At 37.7% G+C, this 21,053-nt stretch overlaps 1 protein-coding gene across 1 annotated transcript in view; it reads left to right on the top strand.

The window, feature by feature from the left end:
- Positions 1-21,053, top strand: part of RPAP3 (RNA polymerase II associated protein 3) — a 42,957-nt gene that overhangs the window by 12,364 nt on the left and 9,540 nt on the right. Inside the window, exons 6-12 of the mRNA XM_043563719.1 lie at positions 5,948-6,069; positions 6,785-6,855; positions 7,988-8,113; positions 9,290-9,417; positions 13,305-13,426; positions 14,839-14,909; positions 15,027-15,128. Coding sequence (XP_043419654.1) covers positions 5,948-6,069; positions 6,785-6,855; positions 7,988-8,113; positions 9,290-9,417; positions 13,305-13,426; positions 14,839-14,909; positions 15,027-15,128 — 742 coding nt within the window. The remainder of the gene's footprint in view (positions 1-5,947; positions 6,070-6,784; positions 6,856-7,987; positions 8,114-9,289; positions 9,418-13,304; positions 13,427-14,838; positions 14,910-15,026; positions 15,129-21,053) is intronic.

Genomic DNA, 21,053 nt, shown 5'->3' with positions numbered 1-21,053 from the left:
TTGTTGGATTTGATTTGCTAGTATTCTGTTGAGAATTTTTGCATCCATGTTCATGAGGGATATTGGAGCTTAGTTCTCTTTTTTAGCAGTCTTTGTCTGGTTTTGGAATTGGGAATGCTGGCCTCATAAAATGAATTTGGAAGTTTTCATTCCATTTTTATTTTTTTGCACTAGTTTGAGAATAATAGGTATTAATTCTTCTTTCAGTGTTTGGTAGAATTCCCCTGGGAAGTTGATCTGGCCCTGAACTTTTGTTTATGGGAGATTTTTGATTATTGATTCTTTGCTGGTTATTGGTGTGTTCAAGTTTTCTATTTCTTCCTGTTTCAGTTTTGGTAGTTTATATGTTTCCAGACATTTTTCGATTTCTTCCAGTCTTTCAGTTTGTTGGCATATAATTTTTCATAGTTTTTTTCTTATAATTGTTAGCATTTCTGTGGTGTTAGTTATTTCTCCTCTCTCATTTGTGATTTCATTTATTTTGGTTCTTTCTCTTTTCTGTTTGATAAGTCTGGCTAGGAGTTTATCAATTTTACTAATTTTTTCACAGAATCAGCTTCTGGTTTCATTGACCTGTTCTGGTGGTTTTTTAGTTTCTGTATCCTTTATTTCTGCTGTAATCTTTATTATTTCCCTTTTTCTGCTGGCTTTGGGCTTCATTTGTTCTTTTTCTTGTTGCTTTAGGTGTAAGGTTGGTTGTTTATTTGAGTTTTTTCTTGTTTCTTGAGATAGGCCTGTATTGCTATATACTTCCCTCTTATGACTGCTTTTGCTCCATCCCAGAGGTTTTGGACCGTTGTGTTTTCATTTTCATTTGTTTCCATGTATTCTTTTATTTCTTCTCTGATTTCCTGGTTGACCCATTCATTCTTTAGTAGCATGTTTAACTCCATGTATTTGTGGTCTTTCCAAATTTTTTCTTGTGGTCGACTTCAAGTTTCATAGCATTGTGGTCAGAGAATATGCATGGTATGATGTCTCTCTTTTTGTGCTTGTTGAGGCCTTATTTGTGACCTGGTATGTGATCTCTTCTGGAGAATGTCTCATGTGCATTTGAAAACGATGTGTATTCTGCTTTGCAATGAAATATTCTGAATATACTTGTTAAGTCTGTCTGGTCCAGTGTGTCATTCAAAGCTATTGTTTCCTTACTGGTTTTCTGCTTAGATAATCTTCCCATTGCTGTAAGTGGGGTGTTAAAGTCCCCTACTGTTATTGTATTATTATCAATGAGTTTCTTTAGGTTTGATATTAATTGTTGTACATATCTGGTGCTCTCATATGGGGGCATAAATATTTATAATTGTTAAGATCATCTTGTTGGATAGTCCCCTTATTATGATATGGTGTCCTTCTTCCTCTCTTGTCTTCGGTTTAAAATCTAGTTTGTCTGGGGCGCCTGTGTGGCTCAGTCAGTTAAGTGTCCCAATTCTTGATTTGGGCTCAGGTTATGATCTCATGGTTTGTGAGTTCTGGCTACACAAAGCCTGCGTGGGATCCTGGGAATCCTCTCTGTCTCTGTCCCTTGCCCGGTTGCACACATGCGTGCATTTTCTCTTTTGAATAAATAAACTTAAAAAAAATAAGCAAAATCTAGTTTGTCTGATACTGCTACTCTGGCTTTCTTTTGACTTCCATTTGCATGATAGATGGTTTTCCATCCCCTCATTTTCAGTCTGCAGCTGAGTCTCTTATAGATAGCATATACATGGGTCTTATTTTTTTAATCCATTCTGACACCGTCTTTTGATTGGAGCATTTGGTCCACTTACATTTAGAGTAATTCTTGATAGATATGAATTTAGTGTTATTTTATTGTTGTTTCTGGAGATTTTCTCTATCCATTTCTAGTCTTTGTTGCTTTTGGTCTTTTCCCACTCAAAAAGTCCCCCTTAATATTTCTTGCGGGGCTGGTTTAGTGGTCACGAACTCCTTTAGTTTTTGTTTGTCTGGGAAACTCTTTATCTCTCCTATTCTGAATGACAGCCTTGCTGGATAGAGTATTCTTGGCTGCATATTTTTCCCATTTAGTGTGTTGAATGTATCATGCTACGCCCTTCTGGCTTGCCAAGTTTTTGTGGAGAGATCTGCAGCTTGGCCTTATGGGTCTTTGTAGGTTAGGGACTTCTTTTGTCTTGCTGCTTTTAGGATTTTTTTTTTTTTATCACAGTATTTTGCAAGTTTAATTACAATATGTCTGGTGTTGGCCTGCTTCTGTTGATTTTGATTGGAGTTCTCTGTGCCTCCTGGATTTGGATGTTTATTTCCTTTCCCAGATTAGGGAAGTTTTCAATTATTATTTCCTCAAATAAACCTTCTGCACCCTTTTCTGTCTTTCTTTCTGGGACTCCTATGATACAAATATTACTACATTTGATGGAATCACTGAGTTCCCTAGTATTCTCGTGATCCATAATTCTTCTCTTTTGTTCAGCTTTATTATTTTCCATTATTCTATCTTCTGTATCATTTATTTGTTCCTCTGCTTCTTCCATCGTTGTGGTCATTACATGCAGTCAAATCTCAGTTCTTGCATTTCTCATTTCTGACTGTTTTTTAGCTCTTTTTTCTCTGTGGTACGGCTGTCCCTGATGTCTTTCATGCTTTTCTCAAGACCACCAAGTATCCTTTTAAGTGTTGCTTTAAATTTTCCATCAGGCATATTACTTATGCTTTTTTTCCATTAGATCTCTGTTCAGGATCTTTTCTTGTTCTTTCTATTGGGATGAATTCCTCCATGTTGGTATTTTGTCTGAGTCTCTGTCTTCTCCTCTGTGTTAGAAAAGCCTGTTATGTTTCCTGCTCCTGAGAGTCATGGCTTTGTGAAGAAGAGGTCATATAAGTGTCCAAGGCCTGGAGCTTCGGGAAGTGTCTCTGGTGTGTGCTGCATGCACTCTGCTGCTGGGTTTTGGCTGCTCTGTCTTTCAGGTCAGTCATCTGCAGAGGCTCTCCTTGCCTGCAGTGGGCAGTGTTTGCATTAGCCAGAGTATGGGGAGTTTTAACTAGGTGTGCTTTGGTCCACTTATTAAATGAGACCTAAGTCTACTTCCACTAGAACCAGAGCTTTGCAGAACTCTATGGCCAGTAGATGTGGTGCATGCAGAGGTTTCTGCTGGCTTTCTGAGGAAGGGGCCCGCTGCTCTGCGACTTAGGCACTCTTGCCTGAGAAAAGCAGTGCCGGTGGAGCACAGGTGGGTGTGACTTGGTGTGAGCAGGTAGGGCAGCCAGTGTTGGCACCGTGTTGTTTACTGAAGTTGGTTTATGCTGGGTGGTAGGGGAGGGAACTGGTGTCAGCCAGCTCCTTTGTCCTCAGAGAGGGTCTCTGTGCTCTCAGGGAAGCATTCCAGAAGAGCAAATAATTTTCCCTTGTGCATCCCAGGTGGTTTTCAGATTGCTGGTTTCATGCTCTTTCCATGTTGCCTGCCTGGAACAGTGCAGTGCACTTTGGGCTCTGTTGTAGCCAAGGCTGCTGACTTTTAAAACTCCAGACTTTAGGGACCTGGTCTGGTGGGGACCCTCGCTGGTCTTCTGGAGGAGGGTCTCACTGTGCCGGGATGGATGCAGTTTTGACCAAGAAGGGCAATCGCTGTAGCTCAGGGTCATGGGATTTGGAGCAAAGCAGGTTAAATAGCCAGTGTCTGGGTTAGCTGCCCTCAGTCAGTGTCTCTGTGCCTACGCTGAGAGGTGTGGGGGGATGGAAATGGTTCTTTCATCCCCGGAGAGGCCCCTTTTTGAAAGCCACCTCTCATAGATATGCTCCAAGAAGAGGGAACAATTTTAGGGATCCTCAGATCACTGTACTGTCTGCCCCAGGGTTGTTTGCCTGCCTGCCCTCCAGGAGTAGGGCAGTGCCCTTCAGGGCTCTATCCCAGCCCTGCCCTATGACCTCTAAAACTCCTGGCTTTGAGCCCTGCTGGTTGCAGAAACTAGAAAATTAGTCCCTTGTTTTCCAAACCAGTGGCTTTGGGGAAGTGTTCTCCCCGTGCGTTTCCCGGTGTGCTCTCCTCTCTGTTATCTTTCTTCACCACCAGGGCTTCCTCCCTATATCCATTTTCCTGGTGCTGGATTGTTGGTTGCCTCCTTTCTTTCACTCTTTCCTTTTCTTCTCCCTCTTTCCCCCCTTCTCTCCCTCCCTACCACCCTTTTCTCCCTTCCTTAAAGCAGTGATAATGTTGACAGTTTTGTAGGTTTCTTGGGGTTGGGTCCCAGGATGTATATATATGTTCTACTTACATGGTGATGACCAGTTGTACAAGTAATGCAAAGGTAGTTGTATAAGTTTATGTTCTCATTAGGAGTATGTGTGGATGCTTGCTCCGTGTCTTTACCAACACTGGTAGAATCGGGCTTCTTAATTGTTTTCAGTCAAGTGGGTGCAAAATGGTAATTCACCTTGGTCTTAATTTGCATTTCCACAACTGCTAATGAGGTTGAACATCTTATATATTTATTTGCCACCTGTATTCCTTTGTTTCCCTGTGAAATGCCTGTTTTGTCTTTTGGGCATTTTTCTGTAAGTCTGTTTTTCTATTGATTTTTAAGAATTCTTTCGGGATACTAATCCTTCAGTGTTTTGTTTATAATAATTATTTTCCCCCAATCTGCAGCTTTGCTTTTTTTCTTTCTCTGTGAAGTATCAATGAGCAGAAATTCTTAATTTTAATATATTTCAATTTATTGATTTTTTTTTAGAGGTTAGCACTTTAAAATATATAATTTGTTACAACAGTAGTTTCCCATGCTGAGCTCATAATAGTCTTCTATATTTTCTTCTAAAAGTTTTTAAGTTTTAATTTTCATGTTTAAGTCTGTATGTATGCTGAAGGTAGAAGTCTAATTTCATATCTTTTCATATGACTATTTCACTCATGTCAGTCTTATTTATTGAACATCCACACTTTCCCCATGGATCTGCAGTGCCACCTTGTCGTATGCTTAGTTTGCATGGATCTCTTTTTCTTTTTTTTTTTTTTTTTTATGTTTATTTACTTATTTTGATAGGGCAAGGGAGGGGCAGGGAGAGAGAGAATGCCAAGCAGACTCCGCACTGTCAGCACAGAGCCTGATGTCGAGTTCAGTCTCATAAACCATGAGACCATGAACCGAAATCCACTGAGCTCAACCCACTGAGCCACCTAGGTGTCCCACATGGATCTCTTTTTTCATCATTCTGTTCTCCAGTTGATCTGTTGCCTATCCGTATAACTCATTCCATACTACCTTTAATTGCTATAGCATTATAATAAGTCTCCATATTTGGCATAGGACATGTATTCTTACCTTATTATTTTTTGGGAATGTCTTGGGTATTCTTGGACTTTCGCTTATCAGTGTAAATACCGGAATCATCTTGTCAAACTCCTTGAAAAATTCTGTAGGTATTTTGATTCTAATTGCTTTGGATTTATAGATCAGTTTGGAGAGAATTATATTGCTATGGTTTTGTGACTTAGTATAAATCATGAATATGATACATCTTCACTTAAGTCTTTAATGTTTTTGAAGACAGTCTTCAAATGTTCTGCATATGGGTCTTACATATCTTTTGCTAGATTTATTTCTGGTTTTATTGTTGTTGTTGTTGCTTATCTTTAGTAAAGCAGTCACCTTGCAAACTTTCATTGTTACTAACAGTGTCTCCAGATTGTTTTGAGTTTTTTAGGTAGACCATCACATCATCTGAGTTTTGTTCCTCTCCAGTCTTTTGGCTGTATATTTCTTTCTTGTGAAACTGCATTAGCCAGGACCTCTAATATAATACTGACAGAAAGCAGTGGTAGTGGGCATTCTTTTTCCTTTAGAGGGAATGTTACTTACGTCTCACCATCATGAATTAATGCTTTTCAGTAGCCTTAAGTAAATAAAAGAAGATGGTATTTCAGAAACAAATTTTGAAGTTTTGGTTTGACAAATGAATATTATTAACTTCAACTTTTTTAAATTGCAGATTTGCTGTTGCTGAGTCTGATTGTAATTTAGCAATTGCCTTGAATAGAAGTTACACCAAGGCTTATACAAGACGAGGTGCTGCTCGATTTGCTTTGCAAAAGTTAGAGGATGCCAAAAAAGGTATTAATATTTTCATCTTATTATTATCTAAAACATTCTTTAATAGTTTAATTTAACAGATGCTATACAAAGATTACTAAGGTAATCACAGTTACTACCCTCAGAGAGCTTTCTTATTTGAAGAAATCTCATTTTTGCTACTTTGGGAAGGAATGCATTATTTGCCACCAATCAGACTTTGGTTCAAATTCTTACTCCACTGTGTATTAGCTATGTGACCAAGGGGAAGGTTGTGGGTCCCCAATGATTTTCAGTTTTTCAGCCGTAAAATAGGGATTAAAGCATCTTGTTGGATATCGTGAGGCAGAGAGGCATGGCACATAGAGTCCTTGACATGTTTTTGTTCATTTGTAAAGTCTAAGCCTTTTGTTACTCCATAAAATAAGTTTGTGTACTATAAATCATAAAATCTGAATAAAGTTGATAATCTAATAGGATTCTGCTGTTTCTGGTTTTAAGATGTACAACTTAATGATAGTAAGTGTCCTTCCTGGGCTGGTGGAAGAGGGTGATTTGCAAGGGATTCTGTTAGGATTTTGTTTGTCTTGGTGGAGAATGGAGATAGTCCAGTAACCTCCTGTTGGTTAGTATTTCTTGGTTCCTCGTAATTTTGCTGCAGGATGCATGCCTGTTTGTCACATGTAGCAAATGATTGTTCTATGGAATTTTTTAATATCTTGTCTTTCACATATTCTTTATCTTCAAATTTACTTAGATTATGAAAAAGTATTAGAACTAGAACCAAATAACTTTGAAGCAACGAATGAACTCAGGAAAATTAATCAGGTAAAACATAGTTATGTAAGTGCATTACTTAACGTTTATTTGATGAAGTAAAGGTTTTTGCATAGTCTTTGTACCATAGATTACTTAATATAGACTTTTTTTAATTTTAATTCTTTGTACTGTACAGTTTTACTAAACAAATTTGCAAGCTAGAGGAAGTAGAATAGTTCAGGATCCGTAGGAATCATCATTTAAAAAAGTCATCTGAGAGACACCTGACTGGCCCACTTGGTATAGAGTATAAGACTCTTGATTTTGGGGTTGTGAGTTTGAGCCTCACTGTTGGTGTAGAGATTACTTAAAATCTTCAAAAAAAAATCACTGGAGGTTTTTCAACTCCTGCTGCTTTATTTTTTCCCAGATGACAATTATTTTTCTTTATCCCCATAATTTTTCTTTTCGGCTTGTGCTGTTATTTCTGTACTAAGTTTTTGCATATTTCTTTGATTTTGTTAGTTTTAAGTTGTTCTGTCTTTATAGTTTATATCTTAGCAAAAACAATACTAATTTTTTAACAGGAAGAAAATACTTAAAAAGGTTTTTGTCAAATTATAGTGTACAGTTACATATTCCTTTCACTTTGCTGTTGAATCAGAGTTATAATTATTGTGCTGTGCATTGAAACTTTGAGAAAAAAGTGACAATGATTGGGGAAAATCTGCTTTTAAATATTGCCATTACTTATAGCACATAAAATCTGTTGATAAATATATCAACTGTCTTATAATTGTGAACTGTGTTATATATTTTTGTATTTTGACTGAGGTCAAGTAATGACTGTGAATATGAAGTTTGAGAAATTTGGTGATGTCTTGATTATCCGTTTATTTTTGAAAATAGTTTCTAGGATGGTGCCTGGCCTGTGTAGAATTTCAGTAAATATTTGTTGGATAAATAAATGAACAACTACCATTAGTGATTTTAATTGGAATAAGATGTGTATTAAATTTATTATGTATTTGTTTTGTTTTTTAATTTGAATTAGATTTTGAATTAGAGTAAAAGATATTATTTCAGTATTAATTTGAAATGTAGAAATTCTAATATATTTGAGTAATTTAGTATTTCACAATGAAATATGTATGCATCTTGTATTACTTGTTTTATTTTAGTGGACTACTGTGTCTCCTAGGCTTTAGCATCCAAAGAAAATTCATCCCCAAAGGGAGCTGATACGATGATTAAGACAACTGAAGAAGAGAAAAAGCAAATTGAACAGCAACAGAATAAGCAGCAGGCCATTTCACAGAAAGATCTGGTAATCCAGAGGGATTTCAACATACATATGTTTTGTTGAATTTGCTCTTTGTTTCTTGTTCATCTGTTTCTGTCTTCTCTAATATTTAAATTCTTCAGTAGGAGTTGCAAATTACACTAAAAACCTCTGGAGCTTATAATTCAAAACTTGAGTAATTGATGACTTGGCACATAATTAAAAAAAAAAAACATAGTTTAGGGAGCAAATTACTCTGATTATTTTAACATATTTACATATAGATGTAAATTTAAATTTTTTTTTTTTTTTTAACGTTTATTTTATTTTTGAGACAGAGAGAGACAGAGCATGAACGGGGGAGGGGCAGAGAGAGAGGGAGACACAGAATCCGAAGCGGGCTCCAGGCTCTGAGCTGTCAGCACAGAGCCCGACGCGGGGCTTGAACTCATGGACCATGAGATCATGACCTGAGCCGAAGTCGGCCGCTTAACCGACTGAGCCACCCAGGCGCCCCAATATAGATGTAAATTTAGCATAGAAATAAGTTACAGTTCATTCTTATATATAATTATTTTTCCACTAATTCACACTAGACTGTTTCTGATAAATTCGTTTAGAAATCGTGAGTTGAGACTTAATTTAATATATCTATAGTTTTTCATGGATCCACAGAAGATTTTTAATAAATACTTATGGAATGATTATTGATTGTGATAAGCCTATAAATGAATGTTACAGGGTAATCTGGTATGCACATTCTAATATGGTTTAATTTATCCTGTGTTTAGACATGTTAATGTTACCAAAGAATGAACTGTACAATTTTGGTACTCTGTCCTTTCACAAAAATTACTTGGGTTATGAAATTCTATTGTGCAACCTTTGGTGTAACTAGAGTATAATATTTGAGCCTATATTACAATGTGTTTTTAAATTTAAGCTTTAACATTTAATTAGTAGAATAATGGTTAATGCTGCAAAGTAGTATAGTAGTGTATGTTTCTTTTTAGTTCTGAAAAGAGAAGAATGCCATTACAAAAAACCACCTAAACTAACATTCTAAAGCATATATCATGGACTAGATTTTTAACATTAAAATATACTTTAATTACTGGTTTAATATTGAGTATTCTCGTAGTGTTTACTTAAGATTTGAATTCAACTAAGTTTTTGGCATTTTTTTTTCGTTCTTCTTTATATTTCTCTCCAAAATGATAGGGGAATGGATTTTTCAAAGAGGGGAAATACGAAAGGGCAATTGAATGCTACACTCGGGGAATAGCAGCAGATGGCACTAATGCCCTTCTTCCGGCTAACAGAGCAATGGCCTATCTGAAGATTCAGAAGTAAGTGTTGGATGTACTTAATAGCTTTTCAGGGTGAAAATGAAATTTACCATAAATTGGCTTATTAGATAGACAATTAAATAAAATATAATTTATTTACTCCTGAGCATTAAATTTTTTATTTTTTATTAAAAATTTTTTTTAATGTTTATTTTTCACAGAGAGAGAGAGCATAAGTGGGGTAGGGGCAGAGAGAGAGACACACACAGAATCAGAAGCAGCTGAGCATTAAATTTAAATGAGAGAGAGAGAGAGACTGAATATCAGTATGTATTCGGTAAATATTAGCTCTTGTTATTATTTTCCCACTATTTTTGTTTTTTTTAATGTTTGTTTATTTTTGAGAGAAACAGAGACAGAATGTGAGTGGGTTAGGGGCAGAGAGAGAGGGAGACACAGCATCCCAAGCAGGCTTCAGGCTCTGAGCTGTCAGCACAGAGCCCGATGCGGGGCTCAAACTCATGAGCTGTGAGATCATGACCTGAGCCAAAGTCGGATGCTCAACCAACTGAGCCACCCAGGTGCCCCTATTTTCCCGCTTTATTTATTTAAAAAAAAATTTTTTTTTTAACGTTTTATTTATTTTTGAGACAGAGAGAGACAGAGCATGAACGGGGGAGGGGCAGAGAGAGGGGGAGACACAGAATGGAAGCAGGCTCCAGGCTCTGAGCCATCAGCCCAGAGCCCGACGTGGGGCTCGAACTCACGGACTGCGAGATCGTGACCTGAGCTGAAGTCGGATGCTTAACCGACTGAGCCACCCAGGCGCCCCTTTTCCCACTTTTAATAGTCTGCCATTACACAATTTAACATTAATTGTTTCATGCGTGTTATTCTGAATTAATGATTTAAAAATTATTAAAAAAAATCTTTTTAATGTTTATTGAGAGAGAGACAGCTTGAGTGGGGAGGGGCAGGGAGAGAGGGAGACACAGGCTTCAGGTTCTGAGCTGTCAGTAACAGAGCCCGATGTAGGGCTCAAACTCATAAGCTGTGATATCGTGACCTGAGCCGAAGTCGGATGCTTAACTGACTGAGCCACCCAGGTGTCCCTAAAAATTATTTTAACCTCAGAACCTTTTGGGCACATTTTTATCTGGAAGTGTTTTATATATGCATATCCATACATCACAAAAGAGAATTGTTGCCATTGAGATAAGCTGATTGATTATATATATACAGCTGAAACTTGGTCCTATGGTACTAAACAACTGTTCGGGATGTACTCAGGGGTTCCAAGTTGGACAATCAGGATAATATCTGACAGCAGAAACTGTGTCTCATGGTTCTTTATATCTGTTGTAATAATATTTTATACACTAGTGACAGAATTTAAGAAAAAACCATGTAAATACTTAAAATAGGGATTCGTAGTTACCTTGGTGCCATGGACCCCTTTGGCTGCATGGGGAACCTTCTTCAGAATAGTATTTTTCCATGTATAATTATATATTTGAGAGTACAAAGGAAATCAATTTTATTGAAACAGTTTTTAAAAATTTGTGATACAGTGATATACATACCACAACAAAATGAGAAACTACATTTAAAATATAGGCGAATTCGGGGTGCTGGGGTGGCTCAGTTGGTGAAGCGTCTGACTTCTTGATCTCAGCTCAGATCTTGATCTCAGGTCTGTGAGTTCAGGTTCTATGCTGGACATGGAGCCTACTTTAAAAAAAAATACAGGTAAATTTAAAGCTAAAAATTTTTTTTAAAGACATAATGTGAAACTTTAGGTTTGGGGTGATCTGTGACATCTTCTTCCACATACTGATGAACTGATAAGTGTGGATAGGAAATACCCAAAAAGGTGCACAGATGATTGTGTTCCCAGTGTGATAACACATGACCTTACTCTTTGGCATCTGAATGACTGCTAGGGACAGAGTTGCCCGATAGTTGGCCAGTTAGGTCATAGGAGCATTTATAAACAGGGATTCTGTGATCACATACAAACAAACAGCAGGTTAAATTACTACTGTAATTCTGAAATAGTGGTGAGCATAAATAGTATTTTGAGATGTTTGTAACAGTTGTAATGTGATATGAAAATATCAGTGATACTTATTAGTGTAAAATCACCTACTGCTTTTGCTACCATGGTTTATTGTCTGCAGTTATAATGGAAAGAAAAGCTAAATCCCATTTAAAGTAAGTAACTGAAAATAAGCATGTAGTATTTTTTCCATTCAGCTTTTCACATCTCTCAAAGGACCTCAGGTTAGGAACTCCTGTCATATAAGTAAATTTTGTTTATATATATCCTCATTTAAACTAACAGACAAACATGGGGTGCCTAGGTGGCTCAGTCGATTAAGCATCTAACTTTGGTTCAGGTCATGATCTCATGGTTTGTGGGTTCGAGTCCTGTGTTGGGCTCTGTGCTGACAGCTCGGAGCCTGGCGCCTGCTTCGAATTCTGTGTCTCCGTCTCTCTCTGCCCCTTGCCCGCTCTCCCTCTCTCTTCTCTCTCTCTCTCTCTCTCTTCTCTCTCTCTCTCTCTCTCTCTCTCTCTCTCTTTCAAGAATGAATAGATATTAAAAATTAAAAAAATAGACACAACTAGAGATATATTATTTTGATCAGTGAGAGTGAATAATAGGTTGAGAGGTGAAAAATAGGTTGAGTGTCCCAGTTCAGGTATAAAGGCACAAGAGTGGAAAAGTTCATGTAACTTCTGAAAGGGCAAGTGGTTCGTATTATGACTGTTATGCAGGGTCCAGTGATAGAGATAAGGCTGGAGAGCCAGACAAGCCCTTGGCTTTGTGCTCTTTAAAGTACTGTACCCTGAAAAGTGAGGGGGCCATGCTCATGTCTTGAATGGGAGAATGACCTAATCAGCAAAGTAGAAAATATATTGGTAGAGGCATGGGCACACACATTTGCACATATACAGACATACTCTTTCTTTCATTGAAAAGCGAATTAAAGGATTAAGGGATGTTTAAGTTCATTAGAAATTTTATTTTGTTCTTAGGAGGTCTTGTTTCAAGGGTAGGATAGCAGTCATGTAGGCCTTGGGGAGAATGTAATCACAGGAGATTCTCCTGTTTTAGAATATTTTTATTATGAAATTTTTTCAGCTTTCATGAAAGTAATATAATAAACTTCATGTACCAAATCATCTAGTTTTAACAAGCCGTACTTTTTTTTGTTACGTTTAGCTTTTTTCCCTCTGAATTATTGTAAAGCAAATCATAGGTATTATGACATCTGATCCCTAAAGGATTTTTTGTACATAACCACAATACCATTATCATGCCAAATAAATTTACAGTAATTCATTAATGTCATTTTGAAATATAGGAGGGTCTTAAGTTTTTGGGTTTTTTTTTAAGGTCTCCTTAGCTTTTTGTTTTTATAGAGCACTACCCAGTCTGACTGAATTGATAGCTGGTTGCATGGTTGAGTAGAATTTATGAAAAGCGTTAGATGATATAAGGAGTCCTAAGTCCCATGGTCTTGTTTTCCTTAGGTGGTGTCTATTGTGGGTAAATCTTCATGAAGCTGTATTTGAAAATTAGTGCCAGTTCTAATTGTTTGTGTAGTACTTATGTGTACTGCACGTAAAGTTAGAGGGGAGGTAGGCTGCCAGCAGTGGGATTCTTTCGTCTGCTCTGCTTGTGCTTTACCATCATTCTATTGCATCCTTCCAGCACACTTTTTTCTGGCTTTCTTTTAATCTGGTACCTTTTCCCTCCTCACCAGATGGTCCCAAGTTTTGGTGAGAATGAAGAATAAAAAAGAAATGGTCTTCCTTCAAAGACAGATTTGGGAGTTTTTAGTTGAAATAATATGCCTGCTTTTTACATTAGAAACTCCAGTTTATGTGAAGTTTTTCTATAAGCTGCATTTTCCAGTTGGTAATTTTGTCGTGTTTAATAGATACGAAGAAGCTGAAAAAGACTGCACACAAGCTATTTTATTAGACGGCTCATACTCTAAAGCTTTTGCCAGGAGAGGAACGGCAAGAACATTTTTGGGAAAGTTAAATGATGCCAAACAAGGTACGACTGTTTTATGACAACTGTCACTCACTTGTCCTGATGAGACTGCCAAATTACAGAAGCAGAGATTCATGTAGCTTTTCCAGGGTTCAAGAATACAGAACTTAGAGAAGTAAATTTTCTTTCACAGTTTAGATCATTCATAGTTTGCATATTTGGAGGAATATGGCTTCCGTAGTGGACCTGATTATCTTTTACTTTAATAGCATATAGTCTAATCTGGCTAACTGCCAGTGGAAATTAATGAATAATTTGAATTATCATTTAAAAGGAAAAGGCAGAAAGAAAAGGGAAGGGGATCAGCTGTTCAGGGTTAGAGGATAATGTAGAATCTGGAGTGATGCGCCTTTTTATTCTTGGTACTAATTATTTTTCCAGGATCTGTCAGATTTTAAGTATTCATTCTGTTAGTTTCTTTAAAGAACCAACTTGGTTTTATTGTGTGTGTTTTCTGTTTCATTTTATTTCTGCTCTTTCTTCAGCTTTGTTTAGGTTTAATTTGCGTGTATTCTAATACTTTGACATCAGTACTTAGATTTTCAGCCGCCTTTTCTCATATGTGCATTTAAATATGACAGTTTCTCTCTAAGCCTGGCTTTAGCTGTAGCTCATGCATTTAAAAAATGGTAGTAAAATATACATAACGTGAACGAAATTTACCATCTTAACCCTTTTTAAGTGTACAGTTCAGTAGCATTAAGTACGTTCACACTGTTGTGCAAGCATCACTACCAGACATCTTGAGAACTTTTTCATCATCTAATCCTGAAAATCTCCCCATTAAATAAGAACTTCTTGGCCCCCCCCCCCCCCCCCCCCCGCCTTCCAGCCCTTGGTAAACCACCATTCTACTTTCTATCTATGAATTTGACTATTCTACATACGTTATTTATATAAGTCGAATCATGCAATATTTGTCATTTTGTGTCTGGCTTATTTCTTTTTTTTTTTATTTTTTTAACGTTTATTTATTTTTGAGACAGAGAGAGAGCATGAATGGGGGAGGGGTAGAGAGAGAGGGAGTGTGTCTGGCTTATTTCACTTAGCATAATGTCTTCAAGGTTTAAGGCTGAACAATATTCCATTATATGGTCTCTTAGATTCTATCTTACATTTGCTGAGTGACCCTGTCATTCTTTAATAGTGTGTGTGAGCTTTGGTGAGTTAGATGACCTCTAGGTCTTATTTGTATCGTCTGTAAAGTGGCGTTGTGATGAGGGTTACATGAGAATTCACATAAAGTAACTAGAATAGCACTTAGTAAATGCTTAGCTCTTACTGTTGCTCCCCTGTTTCTAGCATCCTGAGTAAAACTTCTTGAGATAAACATGGTTATTAACTAAATGTATCATGTCTTGAACTCCATAAAGTATTTTCACTAATTTATTGTAGTTCTTAAAAATTCACTTTAGATTTTGAAACTGTTTTACTTCTGGAACCTGGGAATAAGCAAGCAGTAACTGAACTTTCCAAAATTAAAAAGGTAATGTGTTCTTTTCACCAAAATACGGTCTCATTTTCTGAAACAGAAACACATTATCTGTTAACATAAATAACTTGAGGATATTTTGATAGTCATGCTTACAAATTTATTTTCAAGGACTTAATTGAGAAAGGACACTGGGATGATGTTTTTCTCGATTCTGCACAAAGGCAAAATGTGATAAAACCTGTTGATAATCCATCTCATCTTGGGTCAACTGTAAGTGAAAAGCACTTTTCTTTCGTTTTTTTCCATTTTAAGTATCAGTGTTGTATTAATAAGAGTTGGAAACAAACTGTTGAATTAATAAACTCTGAAATGTTGAAAGTTCTTAGGACCATTTTTAGAATCTTTAAAAAACACTTCTTAGGATTATTGACATAATAAAACTGGAGAAAATTCAGCTATTTAGAATTCTGGTATAACTTTTTCAGTGACTTAATTTAGCGGTATAAATTTAAATATTTCCATATGTTTTCTGATATTAAAGATATTTGAAGTCGTTTTACATTTTGTAATAATTAAATATTTTTAATTGCTAGTACCATTCTTGTTCGAGATTATGATTTTATTATAGAGCTTTGCATCTTGTGTGGGGTTTGATCTAAAATCAGCACCTGAGTTCAACCACAACAGAAATAAGGTGAATGTGCTTTGCATGTCAACTCCTACTGTTCACATCCTCTGCAGGTGGAGGTGGTAGGTGCACTCCCCAGGGCCACCAAGATGTGGGAGGTAGAGGTGGCTTGTAGTGCATGAATGGTGATGAGGGGGGGGCATGGAGTAGGACGTGCAGGATGGTCCTGGTAAGGGAGGAAGTTCTCTTGCATCCATATTGACCTGCAGAACAGAAGTGAAAGCTATGTTGATATGACAGAAGAACCAATACCAGCAGCAGCTGAAACCCAAAAAAGCAGGTGTCAGCACCTGCCACCTTTCCTACCACCAGGTTGCAAGAGAGCAGCATCATGCCAGAAAACGCTACCCTTCCCACTGGGTGTCACCTACAGCTTGGGGGAATAGATGCCAGGAGGTTAAACGACTGTCACCACCCGTCACTGCTCATGTTTGCGAATGTAGAACAGCAAGGGGTCGCATCCTAGAGGATGAACACAAGTAATTACAGACTAATAAAGTAGCATTTCAGACAGGCATTCGCATCCCTCCCTCTCCGTGGCCACAGAAGGTTGTTATTTGTATATTGAGAAGAGAACGAATGGGAATCAAAAGCCCATACTCTGCACGTGGAATCATAGCCACTCCCATGGAAAAGTTCTGCCTGTCAGCCCTGACCTCCCTCTGTGTCCCTCCAAGACAAAGTAGTCTTCTCTGGAAGTTCTGTCAATGGCCTCAGACCTCTGGTTGGATAGGGATGTCTGGAGTCTTACAGGGGAACTGAGAACGTGTTTTCTGAGAGGAACGTGTTACTTGTAAATGTTAACTAAGCTCAGTTATATTTATGTTATTTTGTCAATTCTGATTTTTAAGTACACTGTGAGACACAGTGATTATATTCTATGGAAAAAGACAAAAATTCTAAATGATAGGGTCAACACAGATGTGTTTCAGCTTCTAGTATAAAACTCCCATGATGTATCACGAGGGGTGGTATCCGTTCTAACAGTGACTCAGGACACAACAGAACGTGCTCATGTGAACGCAACTGAAGGACTTTGTGGGGAACTGGCCCTGCAGTTTTAACTGATTTTCTTTCTTCATAACTTCCATTTCCAGTGTACGTTTTCTAGCACAAATACGTGGCTTCTGATAATTAAGCATATTTTTACCCAGGGTACAACTGGAGGGATTCCGTGTAGCGCATCTGCCACCAGAGAGGGAGCAGTGATGAGTTAGGAAATTTACCTAAGACCATTCAAAATGGCACAAAGCACACAATGTAAAGTTGGAGGGATGAGGTTTCACATTTTCCAGTTGTGAGGATTACCGCAGACATTCTGAACAGGTTAATTGTCTCACTGGAGACAGGAAAGGAGGAAACAACAACGATCTCACATAGAGGAGTTCTTGGGAGTCAGCCAGGCCGTGAGACTTCAGTATGGAGTGTGGTGCCATCCTCGTTGTTATTCCCAGAAATGCGCGGTAAAAGCCCTAAGGTCCTGAGCCTTTAAGTGCTTTTGGCTTCTGGAGGCACAACCAAGACAACAAGCTGAAAACAGAGAAGCCTGGAGGCTCCTGAGCTAAGAGTTTGGACTTTGAAAATAAGTAACGCAGCAGACACACCACACAACACACAAAACAGAGGTAAGGCCAGGAGAGGGTGCTGTCCAAAAAGATGAAGGTTTCCCGGAAGAGTCACAACTGAAAATGACTGCAGCGTTTCTCTTGTCCTCTGTACCCTTGGTAGAGACAGAGCTGCTGTTCCTCATGGGAGCAGCACCAGCTTCTGGATCTGATAAAGGCCCTAGGAGGACTGGAGGCCTATTGTGATTTGCATAGATTGTGCAGAATTAAAACAACCCCCCATTTATTCCTTCACCATCTTAAACTCTCTACTCTCAGGTCCCTGATCAGAAGCAGAGAGTTTTTCACATGTTCAGGTGACCCCCAAGGATAAGGGGGAGACCTGTCCCTTTTACTTAGTGAAGACACCACAGGGCCCTGGTTCGGGTGTTTTCATAACTCATCAAACAACTGTGGACAGCCTGGGGCTCAGTCAGCTGGAAATAAAGTTAGAGGTGTGCCTCGTGGCTCGAAGAATCCAGCACATGGTCTTTGTACAATGCACATTTGCACAAGTGGTATGTCCACCTTGCTGTAAACAGCCTCATTCTCTCTGAGAGACACCTGCTCCCAGCTCTGTGTGGGGAAATGGCACAGCCCATCGCATGTATGTCCTGAGAAACCTGAGGATCGTTAAAATGTCCTCAGTCAGGTTTATTACCCTAACATTGCAAAGCCCTCAGTACTATATCTACACCTTAAAAAAAAAAAAATATCAGCACCTACGGCAAAACTGTAGTATATGCAAATCGTCCTTAAAAATATACCATTGCACATTGTTTTTGGTATACTGTAGTATTTTTCATTAAGTCCAACAAAGCCAGTTTTTCCCCCTGCAATATTAGAAGGAATAGCTGGTGTGAATTTAGCAATTTGTTCTGTGCTGGATCTTTAAAGTTACTCATTTAGGGCAAATATATATATATAAGTATATATATATATATATATATATGATATGACTCTATGGTAATTTCTAACATTCACATATACAGAAGAGTACACAAGACAAATTAAGATTTAAAAAATAATTATAAAGTGAACACCCATGAAATCAGCTAGGTCAAAAATTGAAAGGTGTCAGCCCCCAAAATCTCCCTGTGTGCCCCTCACTGCTCGTGATTCTCTCCCTGCCTCCTGGAAGTAACTGTTACGCATGGCAGATACTTTGAGAGAAATAATTTTGTAAGGAAGTCAAAACAGATACTTTGTCTTCCTTTTACAAAGGAAGAAAGGCAAAGAAAGTTTGTCAAGTTCATATTTCAGGTTAGTAACAGAATTTCTTAGTTTAATGCTTTTCCAGTGTTGTTTTTAATTCCACACCCAACGTGGGACTTGAACTCAGGACCCTTAGATCAAGAGTTGCATGCTCTACTGATTGAGACAGCCAGGCGCCCCCAGTGTTCTTACTGTGACTTTATTCTGAGACTACTTGTTCATATGCCAGGCATAAACCTAGTAGCTTTTATACATTGTATTCATTTTCATACATTATGTTAATGTGCTGCTATTCTGTTCTTTTCAGTAAAGGTGATCAGATGTTTAATTAAAAGTGGTTTAAACTTTTACATCTTTGTAAGATGTTTTCACAAAAATTAATTCACAAGGTTTAAAAAGCTTTTGTCAGACTTCGTTGTCCATAATTATAAAAACATTGACACGTAGTAAACCAAATATCTGTGTATGTGATGTACCATGGCCAGTGTGCCCTGAGGAGCTTATATTTGTTAGGTTCTCTTCTCCCTCACTTTAAAAATCAGTTTATGTTGATAGTTTGAAAACGCAACATGTATTTAAATCTTTTGTGGGAAGACCTCAAAACAAAACAAAACACCTCTATGAAATGAAACATCTGAGGTAAACCATTCTGTAAATGATCCCAAACAAAATCAGTATCCTAGCGGGGAAGGGAAAATTGCTGTTTATTTTTATAATAGGTCTCTATAGTAAAAAAGTGGGTGTTACTTAACAAATCAAAGATGCAGTTTGATGTAATGTTTTTAAGAGTTGATTTTAGTCCCCCTTCATAAACTTTGAAGTCTTGGGCCAGTTACCAAATCCCTGTGTGATCCTTACTTTTTCTCCTTGAGAATAACTCACAGGTTAGTTTAGATCAAAGGAAATAATACCGATTAACGCTAAGGCAGTTTTAGGTGAAATGAATATTAATTTCCTTTTCAGGAACCCGATCACGGGAAAAGTGGTCAGGAAAGAGAGGAAAGCCCAGGACGTGGAGAGAGTCCTAGGATGATTTTAGTCAAGTGAGAGCCTAGGCCAGGGAAGTCTCTGTTTCAAGGGCTGACAGCCTGAGAGCACTTCTGGCAAATCTCTGGAGAGAATGTAAAAGAGCAGTGATGTAGATTATCTGCATCCCTAATGGGTGGTAGTAAATGAAGCGTTTCCTGATCTCATAGCCTCTGCTGAAATACTTTATTTTCATTTCTCTGTTTTCCTGTAGCAAAACTTCACCTTTCTACCTGGTACTTCCCATCTCTTTCTCCCTTTCTGTTTATTATTTTTCTCTTCCTTTTCTTGAAATGGCCATATTCATATAGAGCTAAGTAAAATGTCATGCATCTAAATTGAATTTTAAAAAATGGTTAATTGAAGCTTTCATATATTCTTACATCTTTCTGTAGTGCTATCTTTTGTGTTTGACTCCTGTTAACCAGTATACTGTCATTCCCCCTGCCCCCCTAACCATCAGTAGCCCTCAGCAGCTCCCAGTGGGAGCTGCCTACACTTAATAGAGACCACCGATTAGGAAATTTTAAAATTGGGATCATGTTGACACATCTGTTGTCAGTGAAAGTATTTGGCTTTAAATGGGACTATATTGATTTAGTTCAATGATTATTGCCTGTCAGAAATGACAGTTTATTTTGCAGCACTAACACATGCCCATTCTTGGTTAATATCTTCGTAGAAAACTGTTGCTGTTGATTTTTCTCAGCAAAGCGAAGGCCTTAGCTTAACGTAATTGCACTTTAAATAGAACTGCTACTGTGATTCTGTTAACAAATTTGCTAATGGCTTTTAAAAGTTATATTCATCCAGTAACATTTGGTTGTTAACTGTTAGTCTTAGCTGTGTTAATAGAATGTCTGCATTTAACATTGAGTTTGTATGTCATTGAGTTCAGTATATGTGTCAAAAAAGTTTTTTTTTTTTAAATCTTTGTTTATTTTTGACAGAGAGACAGAGCATGAGCAGGGGAGGGGCAGAGAGAGAGGGAGACACCGAATCCAAAGCAGGCTCCAGGCTCTGAGCTTCAGCCCAGAGCCTGACGCAGGGCTTGAACTCACAAACCATGAGATCATGACCTGAGCCAAAGTTGGATGCTCAACCAACTGACTGAGCCACCCAGGCACCCCCCAAAAGTTTTTATATCTACAACGTTTTGATTTAAAGTTCAACCATACAGTTGGAATGAACACTTAGATTATATTGAAGAAAAATTTTTTATTACTAACAGAGTATTTTATGTAAACTTAAGAAGAAATTGAACATGTTTGACACAGTGACTGAAAGAGTGAACCCTATTTATTTTATTAAATTAAAAACCATATGGTCAAGTCTGACCAACTTCGTGAATATATTTGGCAGATCTTTAATCCTTCGCTGGTTTTATCCAGCTGCTACATATTAGAAAATCGACTTCGATTTTAATGTTAGTCTGTTTCATACAGAATACTAATTAACTGCCTGACCTTTTTCTGCGTGTCTTCAGTTAGCCCACTGTAGGTTTGGCTATCATTTTTCTTGGCTTTGTTGCCTGTAGGATGAAGTCCAAACTCCTTGACATGACGCATAATTCCTTTATAAACTGCCTTTAAGGAGCCTTTCAGGCTTTGTCCATACCACCACTCCTCCCCTTGCACCAGCCCCATTGGACTTCTCATATTT

The sequence above is a fragment of the Prionailurus bengalensis genome, chromosome B4, assembly GCF_016509475.1.
Source record: "Prionailurus bengalensis isolate Pbe53 chromosome B4, Fcat_Pben_1.1_paternal_pri, whole genome shotgun sequence".
Taxonomy (NCBI): domain Eukaryota; kingdom Metazoa; phylum Chordata; class Mammalia; order Carnivora; family Felidae; genus Prionailurus; species Prionailurus bengalensis.
The sequence above is the reverse complement of the archived record's forward strand: the minus strand, read 5'-3'. Positions and strand labels throughout refer to the sequence as shown.